At 46.8% G+C, this 18,957-nt stretch overlaps 8 protein-coding genes across 8 annotated transcripts; 6 read left to right on the top strand and 2 right to left on the bottom strand.

Moving 5' to 3' along the window:
- Nucleotides 1–341: 341 nt before the first annotated feature.
- Nucleotides 342–2,022, top strand: N7508_003469 (uncharacterized protein; the record flags this gene model as incomplete). Its single annotated transcript, XM_058461535.1, has 5 exons — nucleotides 342–359; nucleotides 404–568; nucleotides 623–1,518; nucleotides 1,582–1,736; nucleotides 1,793–2,022. 5 exons carry the CDS (start codon nucleotides 342–344, stop codon nucleotides 2,020–2,022), a joined length of 1,464 nt encoding a protein of 487 aa, XP_058322112.1.
- A 1,136-nt stretch (nucleotides 2,023–3,158) lies between these two features.
- Nucleotides 3,159–3,694, top strand: N7508_003468 (uncharacterized protein; the record flags this gene model as incomplete). Its single annotated transcript, XM_058461534.1, has 2 exons — nucleotides 3,159–3,213; nucleotides 3,270–3,694. 2 exons carry the CDS (start codon nucleotides 3,159–3,161, stop codon nucleotides 3,692–3,694), a joined length of 480 nt encoding a protein of 159 aa, XP_058322111.1.
- A 529-nt stretch (nucleotides 3,695–4,223) lies between these two features.
- On the bottom strand, nucleotides 4,224–5,435 carry N7508_003467 (uncharacterized protein; the record flags this gene model as incomplete). Its single annotated transcript, XM_058461533.1, has 1 exon — nucleotides 4,224–5,435. The coding sequence occupies one exon, from the start codon at nucleotides 5,433–5,435 to the stop codon at nucleotides 4,224–4,226; it is 1,212 nt and encodes a 403-aa protein (XP_058322110.1).
- Nucleotides 5,436–7,064: 1,629 nt separating this feature from the next.
- Nucleotides 7,065–8,979, top strand: N7508_003466 (uncharacterized protein; the record flags this gene model as incomplete). The annotated part of the gene is made up of 5 exons (XM_058461532.1): nucleotides 7,065–7,559; nucleotides 7,623–7,726; nucleotides 7,786–7,911; nucleotides 7,987–8,076; nucleotides 8,130–8,979. 5 exons carry the CDS (start codon nucleotides 7,065–7,067, stop codon nucleotides 8,977–8,979), a joined length of 1,665 nt encoding a protein of 554 aa, XP_058322109.1.
- A 1,017-nt stretch (nucleotides 8,980–9,996) lies between these two features.
- N7508_003465 (uncharacterized protein) lies at nucleotides 9,997–10,919 on the bottom strand (the record flags this gene model as incomplete). The annotated part of the gene is made up of 2 exons (XM_058461531.1): nucleotides 9,997–10,510; nucleotides 10,558–10,919. The coding sequence occupies 2 exons, from the start codon at nucleotides 10,917–10,919 to the stop codon at nucleotides 9,997–9,999; spliced, it is 876 nt and encodes a 291-aa protein (XP_058322108.1).
- Nucleotides 10,920–14,100: 3,181 nt separating this feature from the next.
- N7508_003464 (uncharacterized protein) lies at nucleotides 14,101–14,394 on the top strand (the record flags this gene model as incomplete). The annotated part of the gene is made up of 1 exon (XM_058461530.1): nucleotides 14,101–14,394. One exon carries the CDS (start codon nucleotides 14,101–14,103, stop codon nucleotides 14,392–14,394), a length of 294 nt encoding a protein of 97 aa, XP_058322107.1.
- A 289-nt stretch (nucleotides 14,395–14,683) lies between these two features.
- N7508_003463 (uncharacterized protein) lies at nucleotides 14,684–15,444 on the top strand (the record flags this gene model as incomplete). The annotated part of the gene is made up of 3 exons (XM_058461529.1): nucleotides 14,684–14,728; nucleotides 14,786–15,322; nucleotides 15,385–15,444. 3 exons carry the CDS (start codon nucleotides 14,684–14,686, stop codon nucleotides 15,442–15,444), a joined length of 642 nt encoding a protein of 213 aa, XP_058322106.1.
- A 1,845-nt stretch (nucleotides 15,445–17,289) lies between these two features.
- N7508_003462 (putative endo-1,3(4)-beta-glucanase) lies at nucleotides 17,290–18,528 on the top strand (the record flags this gene model as incomplete). Its single annotated transcript, XM_058461528.1, has 1 exon — nucleotides 17,290–18,528. One exon carries the CDS (start codon nucleotides 17,290–17,292, stop codon nucleotides 18,526–18,528), a length of 1,239 nt encoding a protein of 412 aa, XP_058322105.1.
- Between the last annotated feature and the right edge of the window lie 429 nt (nucleotides 18,529–18,957).

Here is an 18,957-nt window from a genome sequence, read left to right as displayed (position 1 = left end):
GGCTCCGTAAATCGATAAAGTACAGTGCGTTTGCTGTTTTACTCCATTAATTATTCTTTTTCAATTATTCGGAGATTTTCCATTCAACTTTCCTAAGCAACCTGATTAATTGGCTTCCATGAGACCAAATGGAGGTCGGGCATGCGGAAGCTCAGTTCACATATAACAACCATGCAGCACTTCGTTGTTGAAGGATTTGCGGAAGAATTCCGCGATCACCATTTCATGTGGAGTAAATCACGTGCCGACCTGCCGAGAGCTGCAGACATCTTATTTCACGATGATAGTCAAATCAAGACAACAACCCGTCTTCCACCTTCGTATTATAGTCCACCGCCATTATGAAGCGCAGTTACGAGGTAAAATCTCCATATATGTGTAGCGTCCTGTCTAACAAACATAGAATGCGCTCAAACTCCTAGCAACACGAAGGCGGAAAACCCGACCGAAAACACCTGCGCTATCTCGTACCAATCAGGACGCAGCGATTCCTAGCGATAACCCAACTGTGAGGGGTATACCCAGCTTGGTTGGAATGAAAGAGTGGCTGCAGGTTTTGGGACACTCGGTATGAATGATAAATGGACTTCGTTTGCATGTTTGCCGTTCTAACTAGGCCTAGGAGAGTGATGTAAACGCCATTAATATTATTCACATCACTGGAACGAAGGGTAAAGGAAGTACCTGCGCGTTCACACGCTCATTTCTCCATGCGCATGGTTTGAGAACGGGATTCCCAAGGCGGATCGGGTTATATACCTCCCCAGATCTGCAATGCATCCGAGAGAGAATACAGATCGACAATCGACCAATCACGGAGGATCTCTTCACAAAATACTTTTATGAAGTCTGGGAAAGCCTTGCATCTTCAGGTTTAGGACAGGAAGTCGAGACCACGAGACAGCCTCGGTACCTGCAATTTTTGGCTTTGCTAGCCTTCCATACATTCATCAGAGAGAATGTCGACGCCGCTATATTTGAAACTCACCATGGCGGAGAGTTTGATGCTACCAACGTGATACCCAAACCCGTTGCGACAGGAATCACCTCACTTGGGATGGACCACGTTGATCAGCTAGGCCCTACGATCGAAAGTATCGCTTGGCATAAATCAGGGATCTTCAAGCCTGGAGCACCTGCATTCTCGGTACCACAAGAACAAGGACCGATGAAAGTCTTGTGTGATCGTGCCGCTGAGAAGAAGACCAGCCTGAAGTTCATTCCGACCAATGAGCATCTTCCTACCAACACCAAGGCGCTGAGTGTCCCAGTACAGCGAATCAACTCTTCCTTAGCCCTTGAGCTAGCCAAAAAGTTTTTACAACTCAAAGCACCAGGACACATAATGGAATCAGACGATATCCTCAGAGGCATCGAGAACTTCTCGTGGCTCGGGCGATTCGAAATTATAGAGGACGGGAAGTCTCAATGGTTCGTGGATGGGGCGCACAATCCTCTGAGTCTCAAACAAGCAGCAGAATGGTATTCAAACAACATTGTTGTCGTGGAACCGCGGAGGTTAGTTGGCCAGCTTCTTTTATTCTGATCATCAGTCGACTAAAAGTGCATCATATCATTCAGATGTCGAATTCTTATCTTCAGCCACTTCTCCGAGGAACGTGACGGAGTGGACCTAATGGAAAGTCTGGCACATGCTCTTTCGGAATACAATGCGAAGCCAGATCATGTCATCTTCACCACATACGAGGAGAGAATTGATGGGACTACAAGAATAGGTGAGTTACTAATCTAGTTGCTGCTAAGAGTTGTCGAGCTAATTATTGCGTGACAGATAAAACCCTCAAAGTGCCCGAAAAACCTTTCCCAGACCTTTGCGCTACATACTCTTCATTATGGAAAGACTTCGATAACCAGGCTGTAGTCTCAAGTGAGTCAACCATTGAGGGCGCGTTGAATTCCGCCAAACAGATCAGTGCCCAAGAAAGTGGTGCACAGATCTTTGTGACGGGCAGCTTGCATTTGGTTGGGGGAGCCCTTAACCTTTTACGGCCTGAAATTTGAAGTAGCCATATCGTGCCACGTATATACTTAAGATATCGACAGTCTCGGCAAGGTGGGTTGGACGACGAAGATCAAGATGATGACAAATATAGCAAAAATCTTATTTCTCCTCTTCCCAGCGAATAGATCTAATCACCCTGAGCATCATGAACCCTGCATAAAATAGCATCGATACCCCGGCTTGTTTATACACGGAAGCGATCCATGAAAGGGGTTCGACAACACTTGCAGACTGCTTCTTCCCTTTGGCATCGGTTCCAACGAATACGCCCTCGAGATAGCACTGACAGGTAAGTTGGATTCTATAGATGGCCAATCTAAAACTGTGGGTCATCCTCAAGAACTTCATAAGTGTGCCATCTGACTGGCCTCTTGGATATCATGACTTTTAGCCTCACATGGTCCTATTAATTTGGGCGAAGAGAGTTTGAATGGGCGATTGGAGAGGTAGATGAGAATAGGTTGCTGGTTGGGTTGGGAAGTTCAAGAATGCTGAAACGCCATAACATTGGCAGAAGTATCAGATTCCACGGTATTGGTGAGATATCCAGCGCCTATGTGAATGTCTGTATGGGATTGCTGGACATTGCATAAAGCGCATAGCGTTGAGTTCTGTAACTTGACCCTACTAGTTCGGTCTACCGTAAGCCTTAACTTCGTCAAACTTCTACCCCCATGAAATGATAACAGATTTAGGCAAAGGATTCAATTCCTAGTAAAATTATGATGTTCTCATTTTGAAAGAAATACGGCTAATGAAAAGTTGTAGAATTGAATATAAATGGTCCGTGTAAAATTTTACTGTATACAAGAAGTCAAGTAATGGGAATATCATTCTCATCTGTGATTTTGTTGAACTGCAATTTGTATCTTGATGAAGAATATGAGATTTACACTCCAGTCCAAGTTAGACTTTTTCATATGTGTGACTAAGAGTGTAAGGTAGCCATCTGAGGCCATGTTGCGTTTTGAGAGTAAAAATCCCACCTATTTCACTCCTAGTTACTTGCACGACCTATCAAACCTTTCTCATATGAATTAGACAGTAAATGTAATTAATGTAAAGGTGAAGGACATGCGACCTGATGATAGAGTTTAAACCCGAGAATTTGGCGACGATACAAAAGATTACGGATATGCGAATCCTGGCGACGTACGACCGGGTGGTGGCAACTTACCCTGCCGGAAGCTGTTCTGGAAAAAGCTGAACTATCCTCGGAAGGGCTCTGATAATGATATTCACGTAGACAATACTAAAAAGCCCATCGAGGCGTCTAGGGGCAATGTCATAGCTCTGCGGACTTCCCTACTTTCGTCATACCTCAGCGTGGGCCTGTCCTTTTACGACGACAGGCCGAAAGATACCTCGGCTACTGATGCAGTAGTCGCCTGCTCCATGCCTGTACTGCAACTTGTCGAAGCTGTCAACAGCATGAAAGATGCCAAAGACATTGGGGAGAAGGCCAAGGAAGAAGCAAAGAAGGACCTCATCTTAAAGATACTTACCATTGTCTCCATGGTGATCCCCTTTGTCGGTGAGGCCCTTGGCCCTTTAGTCGGCAGCGCTGTATCAGTCGCTCGGGTTGCCCTTCTTATCGGCGAAGCGGACAGCCGAGTCTTATCGGTATCGGAAAACATCGGGACCCGTCGTCTGCGCCGTTTGAGATGTTAGGTTTGATTGCGGGTGCTGGCGTCGGGACGGGCCGGTTGTCGAAGGCGGAGGCGCTAGCGGAGGCTTCCAAGGCAAGAACCCTGTCAAAGGGTACTGATTTGGCCAAATTCCCGCAGCAATTCAGGGATAAGGATGCTTCGGCCCAGAAGGTCGTGAAGAGTTTGTGTGGGAGAAAATAAGTATGGCATGGTGAATGCATTGGGCTTCATAATTAGATATTGAAAAAGTCCTTTGAAAAAACACGTTCTTTGGCTATTTCACTAGCTTCATACATTATTTTCGTTAAAGCTTCTCGCATTGCACACAAAGCCACATCTACTAACAATAGTTGGGGTGGACCATGTAGCAATATCAGCACGTATATACAGTCAACCCTCGCTGTAAGAGTTTGATTATTGTAAGGGAGCTTATCCCTCATACCGAAGAATCATTTATATCTAGGGACATTATATCATGGGTAGGGCTGTGCGTGGGTCTTTCAGAAGTGGACCTTGAAAAGATGATTTCTTCTCAGTCTCCGGCTCTTATTCTAAGAGTCGAAGATTGGTCCAAATGCAAGCACTCCAATTTCCATGAGCTCGAAGACCACTTGTTTAGTGAGGCGCGCGTTGCTGATCACACAGACAGCCTCCGCGTCGAATTCTCGGACGACCTCTTGGATAATTGGCACCATGTTCACTCGGCCGCTGGTCCCGGTGTCAATGAGAAGTGGATCAGAGTCAAGCTGATGCACAAGGCTGAAGACCTCTGGACCGTATGTCCTGTTTGGATTCCGCGTCTGCCATATGAGTCGCAACGGCGGGCGAGACTTTTCGCTCAAAAATGAGAGACATGGCGCAATTCCTGACCCCGTGGCAACCACTACCACTCGACGAAAAAGACGCATTACGTGGATAAAGCCGTACATGGGCACTCCACGCTTCCATAGCTGGGTGGGTTTTTGATCGATACACCGGGTTGTCCAATCGCCCGCCTTGGATACTACACAAGAAAAGCTCTTATCACCGGGGTCGGGGAAAGTTGCAAAGCTGTGCCAATCCTTGAGTGGATGATTGGAGAGTGCTAGCACTTTACCAAATGCAGTAGATGTGTGGTCAAAGTGGAGTCGGATAGCATGCGATGAGAGATTCTCTGGCAAAACTTGCACCCGGCGGAGAAGGAGCCACGGATGAACAATGGAGACAATGATGGCTAGTACAAACCAAAACGCTGGTAATTCGAGTAGGTATTGCCCGAGTGACAAGCCTTGCGAACGTCGGGCTTGATCTGAGAAGACAAGCAAGAGGGTCAGGAACAGAGCCACTGCTAGCCACCCGCCGAATCGGTGTATGAGCTCGAAATAATTATGCCATCTTGCCCGGAATGTAGGATATGCAACAGCAATAATGGCAACGAGATCAACGAGTAAAACATAGGCTATAACAATTATCGGAATGGTAATTGTCCCCGAGTCTCCATTCATCCAATATTCCTGTGTAATCAGAGCCACGAGGCCCGTATACCATAAAAAAGCTGCCATACCGCATCCACTGTGAACTCCGCCATAGTGATATGCTTCGGCAGCTCTCTTGCGCAGCCAGAGAGGAGCCGACGGCGACAGGCGGCATATGCTCCGGAAGATGGCATTAACCACTAGCGGATGCCGAGCAAGACCGCATACCAATAAGTTGATACCCGCTGCATTGACGAATGCTAAAAGCTTCTGTCGACTCTTAATCATAATGATAATGAAAGCGATCATATTGGCGCAAAAGACCAACGAAAATAGGCGGCGATAAATTGTCAGAATGAGATATCGTATTGAGGGAAAACTCATTCGCGGCGTTCGTTGAGCCTCGACATCGGCGCTGACAAAAGTCTTTTTCCAGTCCCAGGTGCTTTCCATGCTCAGATATGTATTAACTGATGCCGCAAAACTCGGCTTGCTTGAATGTGCCGGGGATGGTCTTTGGAGTGGGGATGCCATCCTGTGGGAGTGTCGTTTCGCAATTCAGGGCACCAGAAAATGGGGAAACGGCGTTGATGTGTTTGGGCCAGGGAATGGAATGATTGAAATGATAAAAGAGTACAACGAGCTCATTCAATTTCTATTCTATGTAATGTTGTGGGGCGTATATCGGAGAGGCTCGCGGACGACCGACATGATTGATTCCCACCGACCCATCACAGAGCGTTTTTGGCCCAAGGCAGTTCATGAATGTAGCATCGTAAGATAACCACGTTGCCCGGAGTGGACTCTCGTGGGGTCTCCTAACCAGTTCCATCCAGAACCACGGCAACAAAAGTACGAGGGGCGCTTCTGCGATAGCACTGTCTCACGCACCTACGTCGCTAATTTATACAGCAACATCACTTAGGATGAGCGAGTCATTGCCCATCATAGGAAATTAACTAAAATATTATATCTAGAATCTCGTGCATCAAGGTAATGATCAGAGTGCGGTTGGAGGCAACTACCTTTGACTTGAGAACATTGGAGACCGGGCATCCTAGGATCCGACTGCCCATCAACCTCGCCCATCGGAATATAATTTCCCCCTTGCCCAGCCCTCCAGGATTATAACCCCTGAAGTACCCTGCAAGTGTGTGTGTCAGTTCCATGCATCTAGGCAGTTAGCATGGAAGTAGCGTGGGTTGGCCCGTGTGCCACCATCCCGACGGCCCGCGCGAATCCGCAACCGAACCTTACCTTGACCAATCGGAAGGGCTTCGCTGTGCGACAACAAGCCACCTGGCCGACATCATTGCTCCTGCATATTATACCTACCTATAAGTACATATCATCACCCCTGACGTGGGTATGCATAAATCGTCCTTAAGTAGGAAGTCATGGGTTTAAACAAAATGAGCGGTGCGCTGCGCAGTCCCAAGCCTTTCCATTGCCCAGGGTTGCCCCCCGGAGCCTCTCCGAAGTCCAAGTCCAGCCAGCATCCCTGCAGCTAGGAACTAGGGGGCATTAAATTCGCACAAGGGGTGGAATGGGACGGCTCAGGGGCCGCTTATCCTGTTAGCAGTGGAAACCAATACTGTATCAACCATTCCTTGACCAGCCACGTGCGCCGGACTAGGCCCGGTTAATTTACGTTGACATCCTTTGGAAGTTTGAGAGCGCACAGGGATTGGACAAAGCATTGTTTTGGCGTTTGGGCGCTGTGTCCGACCGTAGAGTTAATCCCCCAGTTTTCCATAGTAGTGCTCCCGCCGTCTTTTCCTGTACCCTGCGTTGAACCTGATTCCATCATCTATCCCTGTCACACCTTTATCGACCACGTCCATTTGAATACTTTATCAGAAATTTATCAAAGTCGTTGAACAAAAAAGACGTTTGGTGCTTCCGGATGCTTATTTCGGGCTTGCGAGACACTCAAATATGGCTTTCACCCGCCCCGGGGGAGCCAACGGTGGCGCGGCTATCTTCGATACTTTAGCCAAATTCTATATAGCTGTGGCTATAACTTGGACGACTGTTATCCTTGCCGGCTCCGTATTTCTTATCCTGAATCGTCATGAGCAATGCATTCGCATTCGCAACTTGCCTCTCGTGTTGAGTGCGGTGTCATGTCTCCATGTCTACTGGATCTTGTGTATGGTCGCATATTCGATGGGTGATAATTATCCATGTGTCGCAGAATACTGGATCATGAGCATCTATTTCCCCGTGGGAATTGCACTTTTCCAAGCAAACAGCATGCAGCTCCTGAACGTCTTTGGCATTCAGGAGAAGTTGCTTTTGAACGCGCAGCAACCATACAGACCCCAATTTATCAATACGCCGGCATCGTCTACTCGGTACTTGGCTCGATGGAAGCAACTCAACCTCGTACAACGCACGCAATTGGGCATTGCTGTTGGGATGGTGGCTCAAGTCAGTTCATCCTACGCGCCCGTTGCCCTAATGTTCCCTACTAATCTCGTCTTGTATCTATAGCTGCTCATATCGCTCTCTATATTCCTCAGCTCCCGAAAGTTTCAAACCTTTGGCACCTTCTCCGAACATGTGAGCGCGGCAGAATGTCGACGAGGCCCCGAATGGTAAGACTTCTGCCTGGAATGGTAATATGGTCGAGTTTCTCTGACATGAAAAACTCAAGGGTTCCTTCGATTCTCTGGCAATTGCTCTGGTCCTGGGTATTTGCGCCATACATTCTGTGGAAGATTCGCAACATTCATGACATCCATCACTGGCGGCTTCAAATCACCTGCTGCCTTATCGCTGCGTGAGCACTTCAACATTTTCTTTTGCATTTACATCTCATTAAATCACCTAATAAACTATGCTGACAAATCTTTAGTCTACCAGGTTCACCTATGTGGTTCGCCGCGCTTTATTCGACAACCAGCGTCTGGGCAGCTATTAACAAATACTGGGTGCCAGCTCTTTGGTAATTGAGACCTATCATCAAATCCAGATAAAGTTGAATAATAACACTCGCAGGTTTACTCCCGGTATAATGACAATGGAAGCCGTTACCATCTTCTTTCCGTGTTATGAACTTGTCGTTTCCAGGGGACAGAGGGATCGCGTTCTGGGAGAACTCCAAGCATGGAATGAAGAGAGAACATCCAGTGGAGAAAAGTTGACCTCAGCACCATCAAGAACTCCTAGTCAAGTCAGCCGCTTGCCTGAAGTTTATTCTAGAGAAGCTTTAGGGAGGTACCTGGAAGAAGACTCCAGTGCTCTTCTGCGATTTGCCGCAGCCAAGGAATTCAGCGGTGAGAACATCATCTTTCTAAATTACGTGCGCGACTGGAAAGCCGCATGGGCAGAGATCAGTGAATCCAGACCAGATTACGATTGGAACTGCGATCCCCAGTATTACCGACGCCATTTCTTCAAGTTCGCACTCGAAATCTACGCGGCCTGTGTCGATATCAACTTCGCAGAATTCCCTATCAACATCGAGTCTCGAATTTACTCAGATCTTATGGCAATTTTTGGTGAAGCCTCCCAGATTATCTGCCAATCTATGCCTGGAAGGGCTGGAACACGCGCGTACAGGAATCTTCCCGAGTCTTACAACACGATGACAACGCACCGAAAAAAGTTTTCAACGGTGATAACTATAGAGGAAGACACTCAGGCTCTGTGTTTAGATGCAAACCCTCACGAGGGCCAGAGTATCATGCATATTGAGTCCCGTGTTCCGGACTCTGTTATCGTTCCTTCAAACTTCACAGCTGAAGCATTTGACCAGGCCGAGAAGTCTATCAAGAACCTGGTGTTCACAAATACCTGGCCCAAGTTCATCGATTTTTCGAGTGACGTATCGATTCATTCTAAATGATAGTTCAAATATCTGAACACAGTGCATGTACTTTTAGAGCTGACAAATGAGCTTTTTCTCGAAATTGAATTTAGCATATGAGACTGGAGAGCCCCAATGTGAATAGCTTATAGAACGGATGGAGACACCCTAGTTGTTGCCGGAACCGGTAGACCCGCCCCAAGGAGTACTCCGAAGTTATTTGTGATATATTGCGAAATCAAGCAGCGGTAGAAATGTCTAAAAATGGCATCAATTCCGGCTTTGATTCAACCAGAATCAGAATCAAACCTGACTAAGGAGGAAATACATCTAATTCCAGCAAATGGCCCGACAACAGGGAAGCTCGGCAACTCTAATAGTGTTTCGCCAGGTCGGGCAATCAGGAATGAGTCCCTCGATACAGGTACCGCAAATTCTATGTTCAAGAAGTTCAGGATGCGTAAAGTCTTGATAGATATAATCAACGTGTTTGTTTTAGGAGCCTTTGGTGGCTGAGTGCTTAGGCAAAGGGCTATTAGATGCCTCAAAAAAGGGATTTTCCGCATTCCTAGCGCCAAAATGAGGTGTTTTAGACCACTATGCCAACTGGCAACGACGGACAAACAACATGGTCATAAAACATGTCTAAGGGCGCTATTCAAAGGACTCCCCGACGTATTATTGAAACGCCGGCAATTGTACACTAAGCCTAGCTAGGCCGCATTGTACTTTCTATGGATAATCAATCAAGCTGCATGAACACTGAGCAATACTGGATGCTCCGGGAATCGGCGGCACGAACTCAAGGTACTTCTATTTACTACGTAGCGCCCTATTGAAATTTATTTACCTCAATTCCCCACTAAGGCAAATTTTTAAAATAAGAATGAGATGAAGACTGAACGAAAAAAAAAGACATATAGTTCGAGAATTTCGAAAGTCCACAACCTCTGATAACTCAATTAAAGAGCCTTGAAAATGCCGATGGATCAATGCGGATATCTTGCAATTCAGATAGCAGACCGTATTAATGCTTGTATAAAGATCCAAATCAATTCAGCTGCTCTTTTCCCCAACCTCTATTTTCAGCAAGTTTCCGCCAGTGATTGTCCCATTTGGCGCCACTCCGGCATAAGTAGTACCGAAAAGCGTGCGACTATGTTTTCCCTTCCCAAATACGAGGCTTGATGGCGCCAACACAGACGGCGTACTTAACGCATCGGCTACAACAATCTCCTCGTCGTCAGGATTTATGCGGAAAATGGTGTTATTGGCGTTTCCAGCGACCCAGATGTTACCAGTCTCATAGTCATAGGTCAGATCATCAGCATAAAAACCACGAGCCATTTTGGTGTATTCGCCCTTCGCATGTCCTGATACAGGGTCAATAGCAACCCGGTCCACCGTCGTTGTCTTGCTGTTGTCGTAATACAGGAATGTTTGGGTTCCAATAGTGACGGTACGAATCCCGTTAAGCCCAATCGCCCCGGAAGCTTTCATAGATTCGTGCTCAAGGACCACTTCGTAGTCTCCTGTCTTGGCATTGAGACAGTATACACGGCCTGCCAAGCTATCGGCAATCAAAATTGCGCTCGTATTTGCATTCAAAGTTGTCACGCCATTGAGAAACTGGCCATCTGTAAGTCGACGATTTCCTGGATTGTAGGACGGCGGTTTCCTTCAGAGAAGCGGACAGTCCAAACGGACCAGGAGACAGTAATCAGCTCCGTCATGGAGAAGTTGCCCGCAATTACCGCGAATGTGCTTGGGGCATATTCTGCGATACCCATCAACCCAGTTGCATTGGGGAAATGATGAATCAGACTGGCGTATGCACTAGTTTGCTTCGTTGGAAGTTTAATTTGGTATAGCTCGGGTGTGTCTGCGCGAGTGACTAAAGTTTCATCATCGCTAATGGCGAGATTCTCCAGGTATGCGCCGCTGGGGAACTGGTAAACGGCCGATACCACTGGCTTCATGGTACTTGTTGGCATACAAAAGGGCAAGGGTCGACAGGGAAATGGCAAAAGATGGAATGAAAATAGAAAATATTGAAGGTAGCATGTTTGTACATGAGGAGATGTTTGAATGTTGGATGAGAAGCTTCATGATAGAATATTTACAAACAAGCTTTTATACATCTTTTTGTTCGGTCAGACCCCATTGACTCATCTCCATTTTTATCATAGTGTATTGAAATCGGACCCAAATTACGCGGAGATGAGGCTGAGGTCTGCTTTGTGGGAGGCCGAAAGGCTGGATCGGGTCCCCGACAGATGACAAAGTATGCAGTAGTACACTATCAGGAACGTTTTGCGGCAATCTTCCGAAGCGGGATGTGGGCACGAGTCAAATGCTACACCTGGTTATCGAATTGTTGTTTTATTATACCATTTACATTCTCTAGTGGAACTTCTCTTTCCTCAACCAGCGTTGTTGAATCAATCATAAGCTCATCGTAGGATATAGTGCAATCCACTGAGGCCCAGGACCACGTCAGAGCTCGCCAGCGTGACGGTAGACAAGCCCACTATTTCAAAATCGTAGACCACATAAGATGTTCAAGCAGACTATTTACCCATAGTCCAGCAAGGTAACGGTGCAGTGACTCGCGATCTCTCAGCCACTATGCTACCGATAGCTGGCAGTTTGTTAGAAGGCTTACCGAGCTCGCGCCTGAGATAATTCTTGAGGAGTACCTGCCACCTGCGATGTAGCTGCCCCATGATGAGAACATCCGAACCGCGAATCACGTTCTCTGCATCAAGTAAATGCAATATCAGTTGAATTAGCTAATTTCTAATTTATAACACTTGTCGTGTCGGCATCCACCCTGAAATTAGGGTTTGTGTAGAACAAGCATCACTGTGGGCTTCATTCTGGCATTTCAACGTCGGCCATCTGCCGTATGAATGCAAACGTGTTGATAGAACTTGCTGTTGAAGGCACCATCCCAGACGGGATACAGGATCGGTGGGCAACTGTACACGGGTATCATCTCTTTTATAGCTAAGTCACATTTTCCCAATAGAAAAGTCCGGGAATCTCCAAGCTTGCTCAAAGTTAGTTGCGCTCAAAGTAGGAATCCGGTATCTTAAAGAAGCAAAGTGTGGCCAATTTTCCACATGCTTGTTTGAAAAGTTTTCCCTTGCACTTCATACCCGAGCAGCATTGATTGTAAGATATGCATACTTGTATATCTGAGCCATCTTAAGATTTTCGTGGACTAAACCTCGAAAATGGCCTGAATGGGAGCGGGAAGATCTCGCCGTTTTAGACCTCCTTTAATCATGACTGAAGGATTGGAAAGCATTCACTCCAAATATTCTGGGCATTTCTCTGATACTAGAGGAAGTAGATACTGATATTGATGAAGGGTGTCCTAGCATGAGGCATCATCTCAGAGAGTTAGGTGCTCAAGCTGGAGTTCAACTTGAGATATGTGAAAGATGAAATGTAAACAATGTTTATCGTCCTCCAATAATCAATTCCTCACAGTCAAATGGCTCAACGCATCCACAACCCGAAAGTCAAAACTCAAGTCTTGCTAGGCTTGACCCTTTCAGGTGGCCACGATATAGTTCTTCAGAAAATCCAAAAATATTAGTGTCTATACCCTTTACTCTATTCGGGAGCCTTGATAGCAGCAAGAATGATACACCATACAGTCTATACTGCAGCAATGCCTAAGCAAATAGACCCCTACATCATTTCAATACCTGTGCTTCAAGATGATGAGCTAGGCGAGTACATTGAGCTTAGCTTCCTGGTTTATGTAGGAACATCTTCCCAATGTATTTTTGTTATATGAATGTTGACTACAAAAGCAACTTGACGCCATTTGTGCAAAGGTGAACGAGCATTGGACCGAAGTGGCCTCTGGAAGTCTTTCCATGGTCGTCGCCGAGTTTTTGACCAACTCGGCATATCACGCTGTACAGCGGATTGGGAGAGTAACCCGGAGTTGCTGGCTAACAGCGAGGTCTTGTCTGAAAAGTGGTATTTTACCAACAGAGGTTCCAGAGTCAGACTCGGATTCACCAACATTCCAAAGCTTCAGTCGGGTTATACGCGATTCTTTGAAGACCTAGGATTATGGCGTTACTCGCGGATTCTGCATGACTGTCGGACCCAGGCTGCGTATGAAGATATTCATGACTATACTGGCAGCCGACAGAATCCAGAGGAATTCATACGCAAGCCTACGGAGGGCCGCGACGCATTTCCCTGTGATGATACCGCCTTGGATTACATGCAGGAAAGCATGCGGCACCTTCTCGGCACCGGACGTGCACTAAGCGGATTAGAAGAAGAGCCAATGATTGCAGAAAGACTTCTTCCCGCGTTGAATGCGGCACTTAACGACAAAATATCACTAATTCCAACGCGCCTTGTTTTCGGCATGGAAATGTTGCTATCCACATACAAGGCGTATATGTGGCCATCAGGCCACATGATTAACTGCCGCATTCTATCATTGAAATTTGCCCATGCTGTGATCCAAAGTGTTAAAGAGTGCATGCCACTTTTGCAGCGATTTTGTTTATGCCATGACTTAGAACATTGCACCTGCCTCCAGAAAGAATACCTTTCCAAGTACCAAAACAAAGTCCAGGCTTACGTGGAGGAAAGACGGTTTGATCTCTATTACCAAGCACCGTGGACTGCAGGAGGCCACATGGTAGAGATCCTTCACTGGTCAATATACGAAGGTATTAATCTTTGCTGTGAGAATAATTACGTGAACGCCGTACTCCAGTTGCATAACACTCTTCGGAATGTAAACCCGCAAATGAAGCGAGTCCGTTGGTTGGATCAAATGTGTGACGTCTTCACTAACGCTCTCTTCATGGGAACACTCCCCAAGAGAACCTTCAGTTTCGCTTTCCGCCGATCAGCTGGTGCGCAACTTGTCAAAAGTTCCAGGTCAAGCAACGGGGTTCAGTTTCGATTATCGCGGGGCAACCCAGACATCAGTACTCGACCCGACCTGCTCATGTTGTCCGCTTATCTATGTTCTATGCTCATCATAGAATGTTTTACCAGCCAACCAAGCAATTCGTGGTTCGATTATATCTGGGAAAGCAGGTCAACGATCCCACGCCTAGCCAGATAAAGGAGGCTCTACACCAGATCAATTCAACCATATGGACTGTCACAATGGAGAAGGTCAAAGAAGCGATGAGCGCAAAGTTTCAAGGAGATGCACCAATAGCCAAGATTGATTTTTTTGCTGTCTTCCGGGCCTGTATCAAAATTCTGGAAGACCTCTGCACTCACCTCGGTCACAACACTAGGGGTGATGCGCGGCTCGGGTTTGAATTGGTGGACAGTCTACTAAAGCAGCTTACCGAGTACGAGAGAGATGCTAAGCTAGCTCACAAGTTGCCTCCAATTTTGCTACTGAAAAAGGCGGTGCTGCCTTTGAATCCTTTGATGAGACGAAGCCTTTGAGCAAATTCGCTTGGGATATATGAGCAGGAAGATGGAATAATGATACGAAGAGTATAGGGTTATCTTCAGGATTGCTGCAACCTACGTGCGACAAGCCTATATTATCGCACAGCCTTGTTCCATCCATATAGGATAGTGGCCTCCATGCAAGTACCTATTATAGAAAGCTTGATTATGCTTAGTAACCGCACCCAGAGCCTCCGGCGGGGCTCCTCCAAGCTCCCGATATCCCTGACGTTGTCGCGTCGAGATCTCCTGAAACATTGATATTCTATTAAAGCGATCTAAAATGTCACCCGCAAAATCCGAAAAGATGAATTCAAAGGAAAAGACAGTAAGCCCGTTTCCGGTTTTGCTCCCATGACTTATTGTAGTATTGACATTCGACAAGAAAAAGATCGTCGACGCCGACGAGTATCAGCAAGCGCGTACGCATCTCCTCAAGCAAGAAAAAGAAGCCACTCAATTGTTGCAAAGTCTAGCAGCTGCACGCCGAGAACTCCCTATGGTGCAAATCCCCAACCCGGATCGATTCAAGTTTGACACTCCCGAAGGAGAGAAAAGCCTCGTAGATATCTTCGATGGCCGTGACCAGCTGATCATTTACCACTTTATGCTCGGCCCCGGCGAACATGCTGGATGTGTGGGATGTTCCTTTTGCATGGATCATATTCCAACTCTCGAGCATCTACGAAGTCGTAATACCTCGTTTGCTGCGGTCGCTACTGCTCCATTGTCTGAGATCACTACGTATCGCACTAGGATGGGATGGAAATTCCCTTTTTACAGCTCTGCTAAAACCCACGAGGCGTGGAAGGAGGCCGAGCAGGCGGGAGAGACTGTTACTTGGAAGCCTGGGAATGGATATTTTGGTCTCTGCGTTTCAAAGATGGCGATCGCGTCTTCCATAGCTATGACACTTCCGATCGTGGGTTGGAAAGTATATTGTCAACATACCATTTGTTGGATATGACGCCTATGGGTCGGCAGGAGGTCGGCAATGGGATGGGCAAATTCAGTCTTAATGATGAGTACGGAGTTAAAAAGTAAAGCTTGGATTCGAAAGGGTTTTGATTGGAATGCGAAAACTAGCTAGGAGATACGTCGGATGAAACGGGCACAATAGCGTGTGGAAACGAGATTGATGTATCCTAATTAAACACCTCAATTAGCCATGGATCATGGATTCGACGACCATATTACGTTGCAAATTCAAAAAAAGAAATCACAATTCAAGCAGCTCAGAGACCAATAATGAAACAATGTAGATTGACACAGTTTCTACAATTTCTTTGCAGAAAGGGAAGTGGTCGATCATCACCGTTGCTGTATTGTGGCAAAGGTTTCAAAGGGATGCAGGGGAGGGTAAGGGGATAACATACCCGGTCCAGTCGGCGCGCTCCCGCTAGTGGATGGGTGGCGGCGGGAACCATGACACCGGAAGTAATATCCTGAAATCTGATATTGGTCCCTCGAGGCTCAAAAGATCGTTCCTGCAGCTGGAGTTAGGTACGGTGATGGAGAGTATTGTTTTGTTGTGCTGCGACCGCATTCTATTAGTAATGATCGCAATTGAAGAGAGCAATGAGTATCTTCCTCAATTCCCATGAACTGAGCTGAAGTCAGCCAAACTTGAGGTAAATTCTAGCCCATCCAGGAAGGTAGAGACTTTTAATTGTTGTTTCCCTGAGTGATGTTAAATACTGATCGCTGGCAGGGGCTAGGGCATCGGCCCTACCCCTTACGTTCAGAATTTTATATGTACCGCATCGTCATTGATGGAGCCGACATTAGGTCCACCTCGGAAAGGAACTATGACGTGAGACACCACTTTTATGTCTCGGCATCTCTCTGAGGCCAGGAACAAATTAAGCGAAATTTCAAGGCTGAAATGAACTAATTCGGAGCTCCATAGGTTCAGATATCCTAGCCCAAGCAAACTCTCACCGACTATGCATTTGCTTTACTCATAGCAAACTATGCTCTATGTTCTCGGGGTACTCCTGTGTTCCTATGAGCAATAGCTAGAATGTGAAATCAATTTAAAGAAAGACTGTGCACTGTAATCCGCGTGGTTAGGACATGTTCCTGACAATGTCGATCAAAGATCTCGCGCCGAGTTCGAATATCTATTGACTTTGGGCTGTTCGTTACACTCCGCTTTTTGATGTATATGTACTTCGTATCTGATTTGCGATTGCCCTCAATGATTCGTTAGTGGCCTATGACTCTTTCACGTACTGATCATACTCAATACACCGCAGGGGAACTGTTTTGCTTGCACTCAACGGGTCCTTATATCTACTCATAGATAACTCTAATTGTAAATCGAAGATAGAATGCTGCATATTGTCTAGCTAAAATGAAAAATCATGTTGTACTCTCTCATTTCAAGGGCCCTTTAGCCGAGCTTAGTGAGGTATGTACATCAGGTTGACCTTCACCACTGCGCCAAAACTTAGACCACGGAACACGCACATAACAACGCCAACAAAAAAATAAGAGAATCAAACATGCTCTCTTCTTTCTTTGACACCGTAATTGCATAAACAGCATAAGCAAAGCTACTCAATTGGCTTGTTCATGGTTAAACAGGTGGCATGAGAGCATGGGCTGCCAAGTCAATTAACCTGGCACTCAATGGAGTAACTATAGGCAATGAAATGTTTTTCCAACAACTTAATAAGATGTGCAAAATCTATTGATGTACTTTCCAGTCGATGTTGTACGAATTCTGCCTGTGATTTAAGGCAGAACGCTGGAACTTTTTGATGCTTTGTCAGCTCAACGTCATTCGAAGTTCGCGAGGTCAATCTGGAGAACTCGAACCATCTAAGCTCCCCCGGAGCTCTCTTTTCACCCTACGAAGCTTCTCTGACAATCGATATCCCCAAAATGAGCTCTGACTATGCCTCGCCTCAAGGAGGCTCGTCCTCCGATAGCAATTCCCCTTCAGACGCCTCCGCCCAAGCATTCGCCGAACACAACCCCGCTCTGGCTAGGAACAACAAGCTCCTCCTGCGACCGGAGCTGGTGAGGAAGCCAGATCTGTTCACACTATACTTTGGCTTCTGGGGCCAAAGTAACTGGACTCGGGAACTGGGTAGCATGATCACAAGTAGGGTGGAGAACCAGTATGTGTTGACAGCGCGATATCCAACCCAGGAGGAGATGGATGCGCATCTCGAGCACGGGTCGCGGACGCTTTACTACAGACGCATTGGAGTACCTCTCAGCTCATTTGCAGGTGCCGCGTACTTTTACAACAAAGCACGCAAATCACCCGACTTCCCGAAAAACCCTACCCCAAAGTCGCTCTTTGATACGGCGCGCAAGATGTGGTCTTTTGATATCAATGATTTCAAAAGGACGACTGCCTCGACTGCATTCAAGATGCTTTTCATTGTTACCGCTGCCGCCATGGCATCAAGCGGCTGGGCTGTCTCCTCCGATGCCATGTCCACGTTAGGCGATCCACGCATGAAGCAGTTTGTGGAAGATATGCGAAAATCGAATCCTGAGGATGTGCGGAAGCGAAAGATTCAAGCTGCAAATGAGAGAGTACGCAGTGTACGCCAGGGCGCCGCGGATATCGGCACTCAAATGCGACAGCAGAATGGACAAGGCGGATTCTCAGAAAACGGTGGTTATTCTCAGGACAGCTACGACTCCCCAGCGGCACCAGCCCCTCCATCCGACTCCGATTCATACAATAACACCCCGACGAGCTCCCAGTCTTCATATGAGTCGCAAACCCAACCAGAACAGCGTATCAACACCGGTGCAGTCTGGGCACGGGGCAGAAACTCACAGCCTGAATCAAAATCAGCATTGGATTTCATGGACGAAGATGATGCTAGCCCCACGGCTGCGGAATACCGCAATACCAACATTGACGGTTCACCCTCTGGCAGCGCTTGGGATCGTATCAGACGACAGAATGCGGGAGGACGCTCGCTTCGCCAGCCCCCTGGCATGACCAACCCCTATGCCGAGTACTCGGATCACAACCAGGAACAATACGGCTCCGGTCAATTGAGCGAGAAGGACCGAGCACAAGCAGACTTCGACCGGATGATCGATGCGGAGCGGAATGTCGGCAGCGGTGGATCCTCTCGTAGTCGAGGATGGTGATATTGATGGTCTAATCTAAGTCTTTCGCTTCATGTTTTTCTTTGTGTACAACTACGTTATTTCAGCACTTGGCCTTATTTCATATCAAAGCATCTTCAATTCAAAACACCTGACACCGTCATCATTGGCCTTTGCAGGCATACATGTTTTGGTTGCCCTGATTATAAGAAAATAAATACCGACAAAAGTGAGATGATTATAGACATGGCTGTCTGCAATTTTGAGAACAGAAGAGAGCTGTATCAGAACAAAAGACTAGGGAAGAGGGGTGCATACATCAACCGCAAGTATGGAGTCGAAAGATGGGAGATGGGATTTGAAAATAGAACAACTTGGTAAGGGGTATATAAGGCACCCCAAAAACATACCAATAAAGCAATGCGAGAGAGGGTATGGGGCCCAGAACTAAGGGGGGACAATAATAAAGAT

The sequence above is a fragment of the Penicillium antarcticum genome (assembly GCF_028974205.1).
Source record: "Penicillium antarcticum strain IBT 31339 chromosome Unknown utg000003l_segment0_segment0, whole genome shotgun sequence".
Classification (NCBI taxonomy): domain Eukaryota; kingdom Fungi; phylum Ascomycota; class Eurotiomycetes; order Eurotiales; family Aspergillaceae; genus Penicillium; species Penicillium antarcticum.
Note: the sequence above shows the minus strand (reverse complement) of the source record. Positions and strands in the feature narration are given on the sequence as shown.